We start from the raw sequence: 19,662 nt of genomic DNA, 5'->3' as shown, positions 1-19,662 counted from the left end.
TATTGATGGTTATAGGAAGAGTGCTCCAACATTCCGGCTGAGAGGTGTAAGAAGCTTATTGATGGTTATAGGAAGAGTGCTCCAACATTCCGGCTGAGAGGTGTAAGAAGCTTATTGATGGTTATAGGAAGAGTGCTCCAACATTCCGGCTGAGAGGTGTAAGAAGCTTATTGATGGTTATAGGAAGAGTGGTCCAACATTCCGGCTGAGAGGTGTAAGAAGCTTATTGATGGTTATAGGAAGAGTGGTCCAACATTCCGGCTGAGAGGTGTAAGAAGCTTATTGATGGTTATAGGAAGAGTGGTCCAACATTCAGGCTGAGAGGTGTAAGAAGCTTATTGATGGTTATAGGAAGAGTGGTCCAACATTCAGGCTGAGAGGTGTAAGAAGCTTATTGATGGTTATAGGAAGAGTGCTCCAACATTCAGGCTGAGAGGTGCAAGAAGCTTATTGATGGTTATAGGAAGAGTGCTCCAACATTCCGGCTGAGAGGTGTAAGAAGCTTATTGATGGTTATAGGAAGACACTGATTTCACTTATTTTTTCCAAAGGGTGTGCAACCAAATATTAAGTTAAGGGTCCAATAATTTTGTCCAGACCAGTTTTGGAGTTTGGTGACATTATGTCCAATTTGCAATTTTTCCTCCATTTTTGGTTTAGTTCCAATACACACAAAGGGAATAAACATGTGTATAGTAAAACCTGTGTTACTGCAATCCTTTCCTGTGAGGAATACTTCATTTTCTAGAAAAATTTCAGGGGTGCCAACATTTATGGCCATGACTGTAAATATAAATATGTATATATGTGAAGTATATTTATATAAATAAATAATAATATAATACTGAATAGGTAAATAAAATTAGGAAAATAGTACTAACATCTAAAAAAAAAAATAGTACTGTAAAATACGAAAAGGAAATAGTACAGAAGTAGTAAATACAAAGTATGTAAAAACTACTATTAAATATGTAAATGACAAACCGTAAAATGATGCTAAATGTAAAAACAAATATTAATATAGCATGAAATATGTAAAAAATAAGATTAAAGGGAGCATTCACACCACGGTTTTGGGATACGGCAGCCGGATCCGCACCGCACCCTTTTCATTTGAATGAGTCGGACGCTGACGTATCCCCGCTGGACCCGTGACACACGGCAGGATAGTAACTCCGGTTGGGTAATTTTTTTACCGTATGAGTTTTATTGCTGGACTAAATTGTGGCAGTATGAGCGGAGCAGAGGTATAAACCACCTAAATTGTGGCTGTCTGAGCAGAGCAGAGGTATAAACCGCCTATGTTATGACTGTATGAGTGGAGCAGAGGTATAAACCGCCTAAATTGTGGCTGTATGAGTGGAGCAGAGGTATAAACCGCCTAAATTGTGGCTGTATGAGTGGAGCAGAGGTATAAACCGCCTAAATTGTGGCTGTATGAGTGGAGCAGAGGTATAAACCGCCTAAATTGTGACTGTATGAGTGGAGCAGAGGTATAAACCGCCTAAATTGTGGTTGTATGAGCGGAGCAGAGGTATAAACCGCCTATATTATGACTGTATGAGCGGAGCAGAGGTATAAACTGCCTAAATTGTGGCTGTATGAGCGGAGCAGAGGTATAAACCGCCTAAATTGTGTCTGTATGAGCGGAGCAGAGGTATAAACCGCCTAAATTGTGTCTGTATCAGCGGAGCAGAGGTATAAACCGCCTTAATTGTGTCTGTATGAGGGGAGCAGAGGTATAAACCGCCTAAATTGTGTCTATGAGCGGAGCAGAGGTATAAACCGCCTAAATTGTGTCTGTATGAGCGGAGCAGAGGTATAAACCGCCTAAATTGTGGCCCACCCCTAAAAATAACTTTAGTAAAAAATGTATAGCTTTTTAAATGTAACCTCCAAAAATTATTTATAGAGACAGTATCTTACATCCGTGTCTGCAGAACGCCGTAAATAAACACTGTTTAGACTTGATTTTTAACCCTTTCAGTACTCAGGGTTTTTCTGTTTTTGCACTTTAGTTTTTCCCACCTGACCTTCTAAAAATCATAAAGCTTTCAGTTTTCCACCTACAGACCCATATGAGGCTTGTTTTATGATCTACCAATTTTACTTTGTAATCATTTCACCCAAAAATCTACGGCGAAACAAAAAAAAAATTATTTGTGGGACAAAATTGAAAGAAAAAAAAGCCATTTTGTCATTATTTAACGGCTTCTGTTTCTGCGCAGTGCACTTTTCAGTAAAAATGACACCTTTATCGTTATTCTGTAGGTCCCTACGGTTACAAGGATACCCAATTTATGTAGGTTTTATTTACAATCATAATTACATGCACCAAAATTAGTATTTAAAATTGTCATCTTCTGACTTTTTTATTTTTCCGCGTACGGGGCTGTGAGGGCTCATTTGTGTTCTGTAGATTTTATCGGTACCATTTTTGTTTTAATGGGACTTTTCGATCGCTTTTTATTAGTTTTTATAGGGTATACAAAATAACCAAAAATATGCAATTTTGGACTTTTGAATTTTTTTACTTATATGCCATTGACTGCGCGGTTTAACCCCTTAGGGACTCAGCGTTTTTCCGTTTTAGCTTTTTTAATTTTTTCCTCATCACCTTCTAAGAATCATAACGCTTAAAATTTTGCACATAAAATTCCATATGATGCTTATTTTTTGAGCCACCAATTCTACTTTGCAGTGACATCAGTCATTTTACCCAAAAATCCACGGCGAAACGAAAAAAAAATCATTGTGCGACAAAATTGAAGAAAAAATTTCATTTTGTAACTTTTGGGGGCTTCTGTTTCTACACAGTACATTTTTGGGTAAAAATGACCCCTTCTCTTTATTCTGTAGGTCCATATGATTAAAATGATTCCCTACTTGTATAGGATGGATTTTGTCGCACTTCGGAAAAAAATCATAACTACATGCAGGAAAATGTATACGTTTAAAATTCTCATCTTCTAACCCCTATAACATTTTTATTTTTTTGCGTACGGGACGGTATTAGGACTCATTCTTTGCGCCATTTTTATATTGATAGGACTTTTTGATCACTTTTTATTCATTTTTTCATGATATAAAAAGTGACCAAAAATACACTATTTTGGTCTTTGGAATTTTTTTGCGCGTACGCCATTGACCATGCGATTTAATTAACGATATATTTTTATAGTTCGGACATTTTCGCACGCGGCGATACCACATATGTTTATTTTTATTTTTATTCACACTGTTTTTTTATGGGAAAAGGGGGGTGATTCAAACTTTTATTAGGGAAGGGGTTAAATTACCTTTTTATTTTTCACTTTTTTTTTGCAGTGTTATAGCTCCCATAGGAGACTATAATACTGCACACACAGATCATTGTTATCCCATAGGAGACTGTAATACTGCACACACTGATCTCTTAAACTGATCATTGTTATCCCATAGGAGACTATAATACTGCACACACTGATCTCTTAAACTGATCATTGTTATCCCATAGGAGACTATAATACTGCACACACTGATCTCTTAAACTGATCATTGTTATCCCATAGGGACCTATAACACTGCACACACTGATCTCTTATACTGATCATTATTATCCCATAGGGACCTATAACACTGCACACACTGATCTCTTATACTGATCATTATTATCCCATAGGGACCTATAACACTGCACACACTGATCTCTTATACTGATCATTGTTATCCCATAGGGACCTATAACACTGCACACACTGATCTCTTATACTGATCATTATTATCCCATAGGGGACTATAACACTGCACACACTGATCTCTTATAATGATCATTGTTATCCCATAGGGGCCTATAACACTGCACACACTGATCTCTTATACTGATCATTGTTATCCCATAGGGACCTATAACACTGCACACACTGATCTCTTATACTGATCATTATTATCCCATAGGAGACTATAACACTGCACACACTGATCTCTTATACTGATCATTGTTATCCCATAGGAGACTATAACACTGCACACACTGATCTCTTATACTGATCATTGTAATCCCATAGGGACCTATAACACTGCACACACTGATCTCTTATACTGATCATTATTATCCCATAGGGACCTATAACACTGCACACACTGATCTCTTATACTGATCATTATTATCCCATAGGGACCTATAACACTGCACACACTGATCTCTTATACTGATCATTATTATCCCATAGGGACCTATAACACTGCACACACTGATCTCTTATACTGATCATTATTATCCCATAGGGACCTATAACACTGCACACACTGATCTCTTATACTGATCATTGTTATCCCATAGGGAGCTATAGCACTGCACACACTGATCATTGTTATCCCATAGGGACCTATAACACTGCACATACTGATCATTGTTATCCCATAGGAGACTATAACACTGCACACAATGATCTCTTATACTGATCATTGTAATCCCATAGGGACCTATAACACTGCACACACTGATCTCTTATACTGATCATTATTATCCCATAGGGACCTATAACACTGCACACACTGATCTCTTATACTGATCATTGTTATCCCATAGGGACCTATAACACTGCACACACTGATCATTGTTATCCCATAGGGACCTATAACACTGCACATACTGATCATTGTTATCCCATAGGGACCTATAGCACTGCACACACTGATTTCCTATGCTGATCCCCGCAGAGCCATAGCTTTGCACGGATCAGTGAGATAGGGGCTCGATTGCTCAAGCCTGTAGCTCAGGCTTGGAGCAATCAATCGACGATCGGACGCCGCGGAGACAGGTAAGGAGACCTCCGCCTGCGTCCCAGCTGATCGGAACATCACGATTTTATCGCGATGTCCCAATCAGCCCAACTGAGCTGCCGGGAAGCGTTTACTTTCGTTTTCAGACTCGGCGATCAGCTTTGATCGCCGCGTCTGAAGGGTTAACAGCGCGTGGCACAACGATTGATGCCGCGCACTGATAGCCCAGGGTCCCGGCTATGATTAGCAGCCAGGACTGACCCGGTGTGATGTTTTTCACACTGGGACCGGGCTCAGGGCGTACAGGTACGCCCTGAGTCCTTAAGAAGTTAATTAACATTATATTTTTATAGTTCGGACATTTACGCACGCGGCGATATTACATGTTTTTTTTTATTATGTTTACATATTTCTTTTTATATGGAATTTGGGAAAAGTGGGTGATTTTAAACTTTTAGTATGGAAGGGGTTAATTCACATTTACTAACTTTTTTTTTTTTAAAGGAGTTCTCTAGTGCAATATAACTTATCCCCTATCCGGCTTTCTGTTGGGGACGAAACTTCACTTCCTGCAGACTTCCGTGGCCCCGTCCAGGAGATCCCATGGGGGGCCCCAGCTCTCGGATCCCCCCGCGATCTATAACTTATCCCCTATCCTCTGGATAGGGGATAAGTTATTTTGCGCTGGAGTACTCCTTTAACACCATTTTTTAGTTCCCATATATGCAATCTTCTGATTGTATACACTGTTCTTAATTCATAGCATTGATCAGTGTTATCTGCGCTCGATTTCGGAGAGGAGTTCGTTCGGCGAGGAGGCAGGTAATGGCTCCTTAATGGTGCGTTCACACTGCGGAATCTCCGCTCGTAGACTCCGTCTTGCGGACGCCCCCGAAAATACTTAGACACTAGGGCCACGGGTCACTGAGCCGTCACCATTGATGGTTATGCAGTGCTCGCAGAATCCGGGCAAAGAATTAACATGTTCTTTCTTTGCGCGGAACAATTTCAGCGGCAATTGACCGCCGCTGAAATTCCGCAGTGTGAACGGGTCTCGCTGAAACCCATTCACACTAATGTTCAGTTCACACCGCGGAATTCTGTAGTGTGAACGGGGCCTAAGAGGTTAAAAGCACTAGCAACGCCTCCTTAACCCATTAAGGACTCAGCGTTTTTCAGTTTTTGCATTTTCGTTTTTTCCTCCTTACCTTTTAAAAAGAAAAAAACATTGGGGGGCTTCCGTTTCTATGCAGTACATTTTTCGGTAAAAATGACCCCTTCTCTTTATTCTGTAGGTCCATACGGCTATAATGATCCCCGACTTATATATATAGGTTGGATATTGTCGCACTTCTGGAAAAGATCATAACTACATGCAGGAAAATGTATACGTTAAAATTGTCATCTTCTGACCCCTATAACTTTTTTTTTTCTACATACGGGATGTATGAGGAAAAATTTTTTGCTCCGTGATCCAGAAGTTTTTATCGGTACCATTTTTGTTTTAATCGGACTTTTTGATCACTTTTTATGCATTTTTTTATGGTTTAAAAAGTGACCAAAAATACGCAACTTTGGAATTTTATTTTTGCGCGTACGCCATTGACCATGTGGTTAAATTAACGATATATTTTTATAGGTCGGACATTTACGCACGCGGCGATACCACTTATGTTTAAATTTATTTTTATTTACATAGTTTTTTTTTTTATGGGAAAAAGGGGGGTAATTCAAACTTTTATTAAGGAAAGAGTTAAATCACATTTATTAACACTTTATTTTAATTTTTTTTGCAATGTTATAGCTCCCATAGGGTCCCGGCTGTTGATGGCCATCGGGACCGACCCGATATAATGCGGGAGGTAAATATACACCCTGCGTCGTTAAGGAGTTAAAGGGGTACTCCGTCGGAAATCATCTTATCCCCTATCCTATCCTGCCACTGGGGACCCCCGCGATCTCTGCCACAGCACCGCAGTTATCCAGGGCACTGAGCCAACGCTGCTCCCTCCCAGATGACTGGTGACCACAGCCACCACACCCCCTCCCATAGACATGAATGGATGGGGCTTGGCATGACATCATGAACACGGAAGCCCCAAGCTTCCATGTTGCGGACACTGCCGCTGCTGGCCCAGAGATCGAGGGGGTCCCCAGCGGCGGGACCCCCGTGATCAGACATCTTATCTCCTATCCTTTTGGAGATAAGATGTTTTCCGGCGGAGTACTCCTTTAACATTTTTCATCTGGAAAAATTAGGCTCTTAATTCTGTCCCTGATGACACAAGTTGTACTGCAAAACATGTTTTTGTTTTTCTCCTATGGGATAACAATGATCAGTGTGTGCAGTGTTATAGCCCCCTATGTGATAATCATGATAGTTTAAGATCAGTGTGTGCAGTGTTATAGTCTCCTATGGGATAACAATGATCAGTATAAGAGATCAGTGTGTGCAGTGATATAGTCTCCTATGGGATAACAATGATCAGTATAAGAGATCAGTGTGTGCAGTGATATAGTCTCCTATGGGATAACAATGATCAGTATAAGAGATCAGTGTGTGCAGTGTTATAGCCTCCTATGGGATAACAATGATCAGTATAAGAGATCAGTGTGTGCAGTGTTATAGCCTCCTATGGGATAACAATGATCAGTATAAGAGATCAGTGTGTGCAGTGTTATAGGTCCCTATGGGATAATAATGATCAGTATAAGAGATCAGTGTGTGCAGTGTTATAGTCTCCTATGGGATAACAATGATTAGTATAAGAGATCAGTGTGTGCAGTGTTATAGGTCCCTATGGGATAACAATGATCAGTATAAGAGATCAGTGTGTGCAGTGTTATAGTCTCCTATGGGATAACAATGATCAGTATAAGAGATCAGTGTGTGCAGTGATATAGTCTCCTATGGGATAACAATGATCAGTATAAGAGATCAGTGTGTGCAGTGTTATAGCCTCCTATGGGATAACAATGATCAGTATAAGAGATCAGTGTGTGCAGTGTTATAGCCTCCTATGGGATAACAATGATCAGTATAAGAGATCAGTGTGTGCAGTGTTATAGTCTCCTATGGGATAACAATGATCAGTATAAGAGATCAGTGTGTGCAGTGTTATAGTCTCCTATGGGATAACAATGATCAGTGTGTGCAGTGTTATAGCCCCCTACATATAACACTGCAAAAAAAAAAAAAAAAGGGAATAAAAGTTTGAATCACCCCCCCTATTCCTATTTAAAAAAAAAAATTGTGTAAATAAAAATAAACATATGTGGCATGCAGAAATGTCTGAATTATAAAAATATATCGTTAATTAAACCGCACGGTCAATGGCGTACATGTAAAAAATATTCCAAAGTCCAAAATCGTGCATTTTTGGTCACTTTTTATATCATGAAAAATTCAATAAAAAGTGATCAAAAAGTCTGATCAATAAATGGTACTGATAAAAACTTTAGATTACAGCACAAAAAAATGAGCCCCCATACCGGCCGATACGCAGAAAAATAAAAAAGTTATAGGGGTCAGAAGATGACAATTTTTAACATATAAATTTTCCTGCATGTAGTTATGATTTTTCCAGAAGTCCGTCAAAATCACCTATATAAATAGGGGATCATTGTAACCGTATGGACCTACAGAATAATGATAAGGTGTAATTTTTACCCAAAAATGTACTGTGTAGAAACGGAAGCCCCCAAAATAAAAAAATATTTGTGTTTTTTCTTCAATTTTGTCACACAATGATTTTTTTCCCCGTTTCGTCGATTTGGGTAAAATGACTGACGTCATTACAAAGTAGAATTGGTGGCGCAAAAAATAAGCATCATATGGATTTTTTGCTGCAAAATTGAAAGGGTTATGAATTTTTAAAGGTGAGGAGGAAAAAAGGAAAGTGCAAAAACGGAAAAACCCCTGGTCCTAAAGGGGTTAAACATGCATGGGATAAGCATAAGGCTATCCTTCATATAAGATAGAGATAGGTATAAGGCTATCCTTCATATAAGATAGGGATAGGTATAAGTCTATCCTTCATATAAGATAGAGATAGGTATAAGGTTATCCTTCATATAAGATAGAGATAAGCATAAGGCTATCCTTCATATAAGATAGGGATAGGTATAAGTCTATCCTTCATATAAGATAGAGATAGGTATAAGGCTATCCTTCATATAAGATAGGGATAGGTATAAGGCTATCCTTCATATAAGATAGGGATAGGTATAAGGCTATCCTTCATATAAGATAGGGATAGACATAAGGCTATCCTTCATATAAGATAGAGATAGGTATAAGATGATCCTTCATATAAGATAGGGATAGACATAAGGCTATCCTTCATATAAGATTGGGATAGGTATAAGGCTATCCTTCATATAAGATAGGGATAGACATAAGACTATCCTTCATATAAGATTGGGATAGGTATAAGGCTATCCTTCATATAAGATAGAGATAGGTATAAGGCTATCCTTCATATAAGATAGGGATAGGTATAAGGCTATCCTTCATATAAGATAGGGATAGGCATAAGGTTATCCTTCATATAAGATAGATAGGTATAAGGCTATCCTTCATATAAGATAGGGATAGGTATAAGGCTATCCTTCATATAAGATAGGGATAGGCATAAGGCTATCCTTCATATAAGATATAGGTATAAGACTATCCTTCATATAAGGTAGGGATAGGTATAAGACTATCCTTCATATATGATAGGGATAGGTATAAGGCTATCCTGTATATAAGATAGAGATAAGGCTATCCTTCATATAAAATAGAGATTGGTATAAGACTATCCTTCATATAAGATAGAGATAGGTATAAGACTATCCTTCATATATGATAGGGATAGGTATAAGGCTATCCTTTATATAAGATAGGGATAGGTATAAGGCTATCCTTAATATAAGATAGGGATAGGTATAAGATGATCCTTCATATAAGATAGGGATAGGTATAAGGCTATCCTTCATATAAGATAGGGATATGTATAAGGCTATCCTTCATATAAGAAAGAGATAGGTATAAGGCTATCCTTTATATAAGATAGGGATAGACATAAGGCTATCATTCATATAAGATAGAGATAGGTATAAGATGATCCTTCATATAAGATAGGGATAGACATAAGGCTATCCTTCATATAAGATAGGGAAAGGTATAAGGCTATCCTTCATATAAGATAGGGATAGGTATAAGATGATCCTTCATATAAGATAGGGATAGGTATAAGGCTATCCTTCATATAAGATAGGGATAGGTATAAGGCTATCCTTCATATAAGATAGGGATAGGCATAAGGTTATCCTTCATATAAGATAGATAGGTATAAGGCTATCCTTCATATAAGATAGGGATAGGTATAAGGCTATCCTTCATATAAGATAGGGATAGGCATAAGGCTATCCTTCATATAAGATATAGGTATAAGACTATCCTTCATATAAGATAGGGATAGGTATAAGACTATCCTTCATATATGATAGGGATAGGTATAAGGCTATCCTGTATATAAGATAGAGATAAGGCTATCCTTCATATAAGATAGAGATAGGTATAAGACTATCCTTCATATATGATAGGGATAGGTATAAGGCTATCCTTTATATAAGATAGGGATAGGTATAAGGCTATCCTTAATATAAAATAGAGATTAGTATAAGACTATCCTTCATATAAGATAGGGATAGGTATAAGACTATCCTTCATATATGATAGGGATAGGTATAAGGCTATCCTTCATATAAAATAGAGATGAGTATAAGACTATCCTTCATATAAGATAGGGATAGGTATAAGGCTATCCTTCATATAAGATAGAGATAGGTATAAGGCTATCCTTCATATAAGATAGAGATAGGTATAAGGCTATCCTTCATATAAGATAGGGATAGGTATAAGGCTATCCTTCATATAAGATAGGGATAGGTATAAGACTACCCTTCATATAAGATAGGGATAGGTATAAGGCTATCCTTCATATAAGATAGAGATAGGTATAAGGTTATCCTTCATATAAGATAGGGATAGGTATAAGGCTATCCTTCATATAAGAGGGATAGGTATAAGGCTATCCTTCATATAAGATAGAGATAGGTATAAGGCTATCCTTCTTATAAGATAGGGATAGGTATAAGGCTATCCTTCATATAAGATAGGGATAGGTATAAGGCTATCCTTCATATAAGATAGGGATAGGTATAAGGCTATCCTTCATATAAGATAGAGATAGGCATAAGGCTATCCTTCATATAAGATAGGGATAGGTATAAGGCTATCCTTCATATAAGATAGGGATAGGTATAAGGCTATCCTTCATATAAGATAGAGATAGGTATAAGGCTATCCTTTATATAAGATAGAGATAGGTATAAGGCTATCCTTCATATAAGATAGAGATAGGTATAAGGCTATCCTTCATATAAGATAGAGATAGGTATAAGGCTATCCTTCATATAAGATAGAGATAGGTATAAGGCTATCCTTTATATAAGATAGAGATAGGTATAAGGCTATCCTTTATATAAGATAGAGATAGGTATAAGGCTATCCTTCATATAAGATAGGGATAGGTATAAGGCTATCCTTCATATAAGATAGAGATAGGTATAAGGCTATCCTTCATATAAGATAGGGATAGGTATAAGACTACCCTTCATATAAGATAGGGATAGGTATAAGTCTATCCTTTATATAAGATAGAGATAGGTATAAGGCTATCCTTCATATAAGATAGAGATAGGTATAAGGCTATCCTTTATATAAGATAGAGATAGGTATAAGGCTATCCTTTATATAAGATAGAGATAGGTATAAGGCTATCCTTTATATAAGATAGAGATAGGTATAAGGCTATCCTTCATATAAGATAGGGATAGGTATAAGACTACCCTTCATATAAGATAGGGATAGGTATAAGTCTATCCTTTATATAAGATAGAGATAGGTATAAGGCTATCCTTCATATAAGATAGAGATAGGTATAAGGCTATCCTTCATATAAGATAGAGATAGGTATAAGACTATCCTTCATATAAGATAGAGATAGGTATAAGACTATCCTTCATATAAGATAGAGATAGGTATAAGGCTATCCTTCATAAAAGATAGAGATAGGTATAAGGCTATCCTTCATATAAGATAGAGATAGGTATAAGGCTATCCTTCATATAAGATAGAGATAGGTATAAGGCTATCCTTCATATAAGATAGAGATATGTATAAGGCTATCCTTCATATAAGATAGATAGGTATAAGGCTATCCTTCATAAAAGATAGAGATAGGTATAAGGCTATCCTTCATATAAGATAGGGATAGGTATAAGGCTATCCTTCATAAAAGATAGAGATAGGTATAAGGCTATCCTTCATATAAGATAGAGATAGGTATAAGGCTATCCTTCATATAAGATAGGCCAGGGACTATGGATAGGATTCCTATTATTGGGCAGACTAGATGCTTCTTATCTGCTGACACCTTCTATCTTTTATTCACCGTTTACACACATTAAAAAAACAATTTATTGTTACTAAAGTACCGTAGTAGTAAAGAATAAGCTTTAGGGGTGAATCCCAATTAAGGGGGTTCATACTCCTGCCCCTCGGGCCCAAGGGGTTTGGTGTTTTTATGACTATAGTCTAGATCCTTCCTATTTTGGGCAGTTGTCTGTAATGGGTCATTATTGCCCCCAGGATATATTATCTGATCGAGTTTTAGCCATGATATCCGGTCTGATGGTTATGGCCGCCATGTTGTCCCAGGATCTCCCTCAGCTTCCTGCACTTTCCCATCCGGCAGCTTCTGTATAAATGGTCACAAACTGTCGTCCCCGAAAGACATTGAGGAGAGATGAAGGGGCAGGAGGCAGGGCTGGGCGGTCTGGCCAAATATGTGTACCGCCGTATTCTTGTAACTTATGGCGGTTCTACGCTATATAACGGTATTCCCCCTCCCCCCAAAAAAAATTCATTATTAGCCCCACGCTGCGCTGTCCCTATCGGGGTACTACTCACGTCACTCGCAAGCGCTGCTCTCCTCGTCTTCCTGTCTGTTGTGACCGCCGGCGCTGACGCTCTATAGCTGTCTCTCTATGCCCGGGCTGCAAAAGGTAAACAAAATAAACTTTAAAGGGGTACTCCAGGGAAAAACTTCTTTTTTATTTTTTATTTTTTTTTTAAATCAACTGGTGCCAGAAAGTTAAACAGATTTGCAAATTACTTCTATTAAAAAATCTTAATCCTTTCAGTACTTTTGAGCTTCTGAAGTTAAGGTTGTTCTTTTCTGTCTAAGTCCTCTCTGATGACAGGTGTCTCGGGAACCGCCCAGTTTAGAAGCAAATCCCCATAGCAAAACCTCTACTAAACTGGGCGGTTCCCGGGACACGTGTCATCAGAGAGCACTTAGACAGAAAAGAACAAACTTAACTTCAGAAGCTCATAAGTGCTGAAAGGATTAAGATTTTTTAATAGAAGTAATTTACAAATCTGTTTAACTTTCTGGAGCCAGTTGAGATAGATATATATATATACGTTTTTTCCTGAAATACCCCTTTAATGTCGGCCTTACGCTCTTCCTGGGAAGGTGAACGGCGGAGAGCCGTCAGCCTATCACCGGCCGCAGTGATGTTCTGCCTCGGCCGGTGATAGGCTGAGCCCACTGTCATGTAAGGAGCCGGCTTCTTACATGACAGTGCGCTCAACCAATCACCGGCCGAGGCGGAACATCGCTGCGGCCGGTGATAGGCTGACGGCTCTCCGACGTTCCATTCCCTAGGAAGAGGTCCGGACCGACGGGGAAGGTGAATTACAGTTTATTTTGTTTAACTTTTGCAGCCCGGACATAGGGATACAGTATAGAGCAGCGGTCTTCAACCTGCGGACCTCCAGATGTTGCAAAACTACAACTCCCAGCATGCCCGGACAGCCGTTGGCTGTCCGGGCATGCTGGGAGTTGTAGTTTTGCAACATCTGGGGGTTAAAGACTAGTGTTGAGCGGCATAGGCCATATTCGAATTCGCAATATTTAGCGAATAAATGGAGGAATATTCGTCATATATTCGCTAAATACGCATATTCGTAATATTCGCGTTTTATTTTCGCATATGCAAAAATGCGCATACGCGAAAATTCGCATATGCAAAAATGAGCATATACAAAAATAAGCATCTGCGGAAATTAGCATATGTGAAAATTAGCATATGCAAAAATTAGCATACGCCGACATTCGCATATTCGAAAATTTGCGCGCCAGTCTGATACAGTAGTATTAGAGCCTTCTTTACACCACACGAGCTGGAAGCAGAGAGGGGTGATCACTGTGATGTGTACTGTGAAAAAAAAAAAAAAAACGAATATTCGTAATTGCGAATATATAGTGCTATAATCGTAAATTCGTGAATATGCGATATTCGCAAATAAAATTCACATTGTGAATATTCGCGAGCAACACTATTGAAGACCACTGGTATAGAGTGTCAGCGCCGGCGGCCGCAACAAACAGGAGGACGAGGAGGGCAGCGCTTGCGGGTGATATGTGAGTAATACCCCGATGGGGAGAGCGCTGGGCTGATGATTAATTGGGGAGGGGGCAGAACAGCGCTCGAGGGTCAAATATGATTAGTTCCCCGATGTGGGGACAGCGCAGCACTGGGCTGAAAATTCATTCCCGAGGGGGAGGGGCCAAACCGGTATTGCGGTTTGGGTTAAAATTCATATCGTGCAGCACAAAAATGTCGTTATTCGGTATGAACCGGTATGGGTTGTTACATGTAAGACATTAGTTTGAGCTGCAATACCAGACTCAGCCAGTGAGCAGAAGTGATGCTGTGTCTAGAAGGAAGCAGCCATGTTTATCCCTTTTAATGTTTAATACTAGGGATGCACCGAAAGGGAAATTATGGGCCGAAACCGAAAATGCATTGCCCCGCCCCTTTTGTGTATTATAGTTTTTGTTACATTTTATTACGTTTCTTTTGGATGTGATGTGACCAAAATCAGAAATTATTGCGTTTGGAATTTTTTTGCGTTTACGCCGCTCACAGTGCAGGATCAGAAACATAACTTAATAGTTGGGACAATTACGCACGCGGCGATACCAAATATGTTTATTTTTTATTATTTTTTCATATTTTTTATATGGAAAAGGGGGTGATTTAAACTTTAATATGGAAGGGGTTAATGGCTGTTTTTTTAAACTTTTATTTAACTTTTTTATTTACCCTTTATTAGTCCCTTAGGGGACTTTTAGGAGGAATAATTAGATTCCTCATACAGATCAATGGCGTTATTTAGAACTCCATTGATCTGTGCTCGTTTGGTTGAACCTGCTTTAGCCAGACACCAGATAAAGAGAGGTAAGCCCTCCAGCTACCTCCACCCCACTGGACCACCAGGGAGCATTTACATGTGCCTTTAGACGCCGCTGTTAGCTTTGACAGTGGCGTTCTAAAGGGTTAATAGCCAGCCGCATGTCAGCTATTAGCGGCGGGCCCCAGCTACAGGAATTAGCAGGGGGCTGCCGGGTATGGTTGAACCAGTTAAATTACGGATATGGGAGCAATCTCCGATGTCCGCCATTACAGGCAGATGTCATCTGATAGCAACAGACATCTCACGTTTATGAAATGGACTCGACCTATGATATATATGTACGTCATGAATCGGGGAGGGGTTAAGCCACACCCCCAAAATTATTGGCAGAAAATTTACTCGCCCGAAAATGCTGAACCGGCTAGCACCGTCTGACTGGACCACCTTAGTGCTTTCCATAGCTAGGACCATATGACTGCACCGCCTTAGTCCTTTCCTTATCTTGGAAAATCTGACTGGACCGCCTTAGTCCTTTCCTTTTGTTGGACCATCTGACTGGACCTCCTTAGTCCTTTCCTTATCTTGGACCATCTGACTGGACCTCCTTAGTCTTTTTTTTAATCTTGGACCATCTGACTGGACCTCCTTAGTCCTTTCCTTATCTTGGACCATCTGACTGGAGCTCCTTAGTCTTTTTTTTTATCTTGGACCATGTGACTGGACCTCCTTAGTCCTTTCCTTATCTTAGACCATCTGACTGGACCTCCTTAGTCCTTTCCTTATCTTGGACCATCTGGCTGGACCTCCTTAGTCCTTTCCTTATCTTGGACCATCTGACTGGACCTCCTTAGTCTTTTTCTTATCTTGGACCATCTGACTGGACCTCCTTAGTCTTTTCCTTATCTTAGACCATCTGACTGGACCTCCTTAGTCTTTTCCTTATCTTGGACCATCTGACTGGACCTCCTTAGTCTTTTTTTTTTTATCTTGGACCATCTGACTGGACCTCCTTAGTCTTTTCATTATCTTAGACCATCTGACTGGACATCCTTAGTTCTTTCCTTATCTTGGACCATCTGACTGGACCTCCTTAGTCCTTTCCTTATCTTGGACCATCTGACTGTACCTCCTTAGTCTTTTTTTTATCTTGGACCATCTGACTGGACCTCCTTAGTCCTTTCCTTATCTTAGACCATCTGACTGGACCTCCTTAGTCCTTTCCTTATCTTGGACCATCTGGCTGGACCTCCTTAGTCCTTTCCTTATCTTGGACCATCTCACTGGACCTCCTTAGTCTTTTCCTTATCTTGAACCATCTGACTGGACCTCCTTAGTCTTTTTCTTATTTTGGACCATCTGACTGGACCTCCTTAGTCTTTTCCTTATCTTAGACCATCTGACTGGACCTCCTTAGTCCTTTCCTTATCTTGGACCATCTGGCTGGACCTCCTTAGTCCTTTCCTTATCTTGGACCATCTGACTGGACCTCCTTAGTCTTTTTCTTATCTTGGACCATCTGACGGGACCTCCTTAGTCCTTTCCTTATCTTGGACCATCTGGCTGGACCGCCTTAGTCCTTTCCTTATCTTGGACCATCTGACTGGACCTCCTTAGTCTTTTTCTTATCTTGGACCATCTGACGGGACCTCCTTAGTCCTTTCCTTATCTTGGACCATCTGACTGGACCTCCTTAGTCCTTTCCTTATCTTAGACCATCTGACTGGACCTCCTTAGTCCTTTCCTTATCTTAGACCATCTGACTGGACCTCCTTAGTCCTTTCCTTATCTTGGACCATCTGACTGGACCTCCTTAGTCCTTTCCTTATCTTGGACCATCTGGCTGGACCTCCTTAGTCCTTTCCTTATCTTGGACCATCTGACTGGACCTCCTTAGTCCTTTCCTTATCTTGGACCATCTGATTGGACCTCCTTAGTCCTTTCCTTATCTTGGACCATCTGATTGGACCTGTTTAGCACTCTTTTGTTCTCCTGTGAAACTGATGGTCAGCTGACCCTGACACCATCTTCTTTATTGACTCGTTGGAATTGATTCCCAATCTCCTTGACTTGTTTTGATATTTCCTTGGTGGTCCTACACTAATCCCTACAGACTTTCTTGGTCTTTTCAGGGTTTTCTCAGCATAGACATTGATAATGACTTCACGATGATAAAAACCCAAAGCTCTATGATTACCAGGATGACACGTGTTATTATTGTTAGTACTGCTGTCCCAGTAGAGAATCCTTTCCTGTTATGAGAAGCACAGGAATGTCCCTCATCTTCATCTACATAGTGACTTTTCTACATTCCTCCATTGAGGCGTCTTCTCGTCCTTTCTTCTCTCCGCTCCCTTTGAAGCTTCTACATTTACATGGTTCCTACAGTTTTACGAGCTGGATGTGTGTCCCGGCCTCACGTTTCGGCTGAGCCGCCCCAGAGCTGTAAACTTCACAGATGACTCAGCGGGTGTAAAATACTTGTCAGGCTCCTTATTACAACCCTGTAAAACTTAAAGCAACGTATCACTGGGTCATTACATTACAGACATCTCATTTATGTAGTATGACCCGGCCCTCTCCAGCATCACCACTGCCCAGGTGGGTCCTAGGACCCGGGTCACATGGGGCATTTATTGGGGTTTTTATAGAAGAGTGACAGGAGGAGAGCTAGAGGGTGGCAGAAGGTGGACAAAATAGTGACAGGAGGAGGAGGAGAGGGTGACAGGAGGAGGAGGAGATGGTGACAGGAGGTGGAGGAGATGGTGAAAGGAGGTGGACAAGATGGTGACAGGAGGAGGAGAGGGTGACAGGAGGAGGAGAGGGTGACGGGGGAAGGGAGGAGAGGGTGACGGGAGGAGGAGGAGTGGATGACAGGAGAAGGAGGACAGGGTGACGGGTGAATGAGGAGAGGGTGACGGGAGGAGGAAAAGAGGGGGACGGGAGGAGGAAGAAAAGAGGGTGACGGGAGGAGGAGAAGAGGGTGACGGGAGGAAGAGGAGAGGGTGACGGGAGCAGGAGGAGAGGGTGACGGGAGGAGGAGGAGAGGGTGACGGGAGGAGGACGAGAAGAGGGTGACTGGAGGAGGAGATGGTGAAGGGAAGAGGAGGAGATGGTGAAGGGAGGAGGAGGAGAGGATGACGGGAGGAGGAGGAGAGGGTGACGGGAGGAGTAGGAGGAGAGGGTGACGGAGGAGAAGAGGGTGACAGGAGGAGTAGGAGAAGAGGGTGACGGGAGGAGGAGGAGGAGAGGGTGACGGAAGGAGGAGGAGAAGTGGGTGACGGGAGGAGGAGAAGTGGGTGACGGGAGGAGGAGAAGAGGGTGACGGGAGGAGGAGTGGATGACGGGAGGAGGAGAAGTGGGTGACAGGAGGGGGAGGAGATAGGGACAGGAGGAGGCAAGGGTGGGTAACAGGAGATGGAGGAGAGGGTGGCAAGAGGAGGAGAGGGTGACGGGAGGAGGAGGAGAGGGTGACGGGAGAAGGAGGAGTGGGTGATAGGTGGGGAAATGGACAGGGTGTTACTAGAAGTGGTGGGTGGTGGACAGGAAACAAACAGGAGGAAGAAGGGTGACTGGAGGTGGATGGAATGATGAAAAAAGTAAAGTTGGATGGGATAGTGACAGGAAGTGTACTAGAGGTGGACAGGAGGGGGACAAGAGGAACACAGGAGGGTGACTGTAAATTAACAGGAGGGTGAAGGAATGGTGGCAGAAGTTGGATAGGAGGGTGACAGAAAGCTGATGGAAGGGTGACAGGAAGTAGATTGGAGGGTGACAGGAAGCAGGCAGGAGGGTGACAGGAGGCAGACAGGAGGGTGACAGGAAGCTGGCAGGAGGGTGACAGGAAGCAGGCAGGAGGGTGACAGCAAGCAGGCAGTAGGGTGACAGGAGGCAGGCAGGAAGGTGACAGGAGGGTAACAGGAAGCAGGAAGGAGGGTGTCAGGAGGCAGGCAGGAAGGTGACAGGAGGGTAACAGGAAGCAGGAAGGAGGGTGTCAGGAGGCAGGCAGGAGGGTGACAGGAGGCAGACAGAAAGGTGACAGGAAGCAGGCAGGAGGGTGACAGGAGGCAGGCAGGAGGGTGACAGGAGGCAGACAGGAGGGTAACAGGAAGCAGACAGGAGGGTGACAGGAAGCAGACAAGAGGGTGACAGGAGGCAGGAGGGTGACAGGAGGCAGGAGGGTGACAGGATATTTGTTTCAGGTTGTTGCGTTGCATTGTGGTTCTCTTGTCATCTATTGATGTCTCCGTCTCCTCTCAGGTGCCCGTGGCTGAACGTGGAGGTGTCCCCGGCTCTTCCTGCCTATAATGCCGTCATGTTCCTCTTTGTTTTGGCCAATTTCAGCATGGCCACATTCATGGACCCTGGAATATTTCCCCGAGGTAAGAGCCACACCCATCTGGTATGTGATGATGTATGACTAAGGTGGGGTCCGCACCGATCCCCAAAAAGAGGGGGCCGCAGCACCACTACAGGAGAGAACATTATGTGATGATGTATGACTATGGTGGGGTCCGCACCGATCCCCATAAAGAGGGGGCCGCAGCACCACTACAGGAGAGAACATTATGTGATGATGTATGACT

The 19,662-nt window shown here is 41.5% G+C and overlaps 1 protein-coding gene across 1 annotated transcript in view; it reads left to right on the top strand.

The window, feature by feature from the left end:
* Nucleotides 1-19,662, top strand: part of ZDHHC5 (zinc finger DHHC-type palmitoyltransferase 5) — a gene marked incomplete at its 3' end in the record, with an annotated part of 65,291 nt that overhangs the window by 28,992 nt on the left and 16,637 nt on the right. The window contains 1 exon segment of the mRNA XM_056531057.1: nucleotides 19,337-19,458. Coding sequence (XP_056387032.1) covers nucleotides 19,337-19,458 — 122 coding nt within the window.

Source organism: Hyla sarda, chromosome 7 (assembly GCF_029499605.1).
Source record: "Hyla sarda isolate aHylSar1 chromosome 7, aHylSar1.hap1, whole genome shotgun sequence".
NCBI lineage: Eukaryota > Metazoa > Chordata > Amphibia > Anura > Hylidae > Hyla > Hyla sarda.
This window is presented reverse-complemented; position numbering and strand designations above follow the sequence as displayed.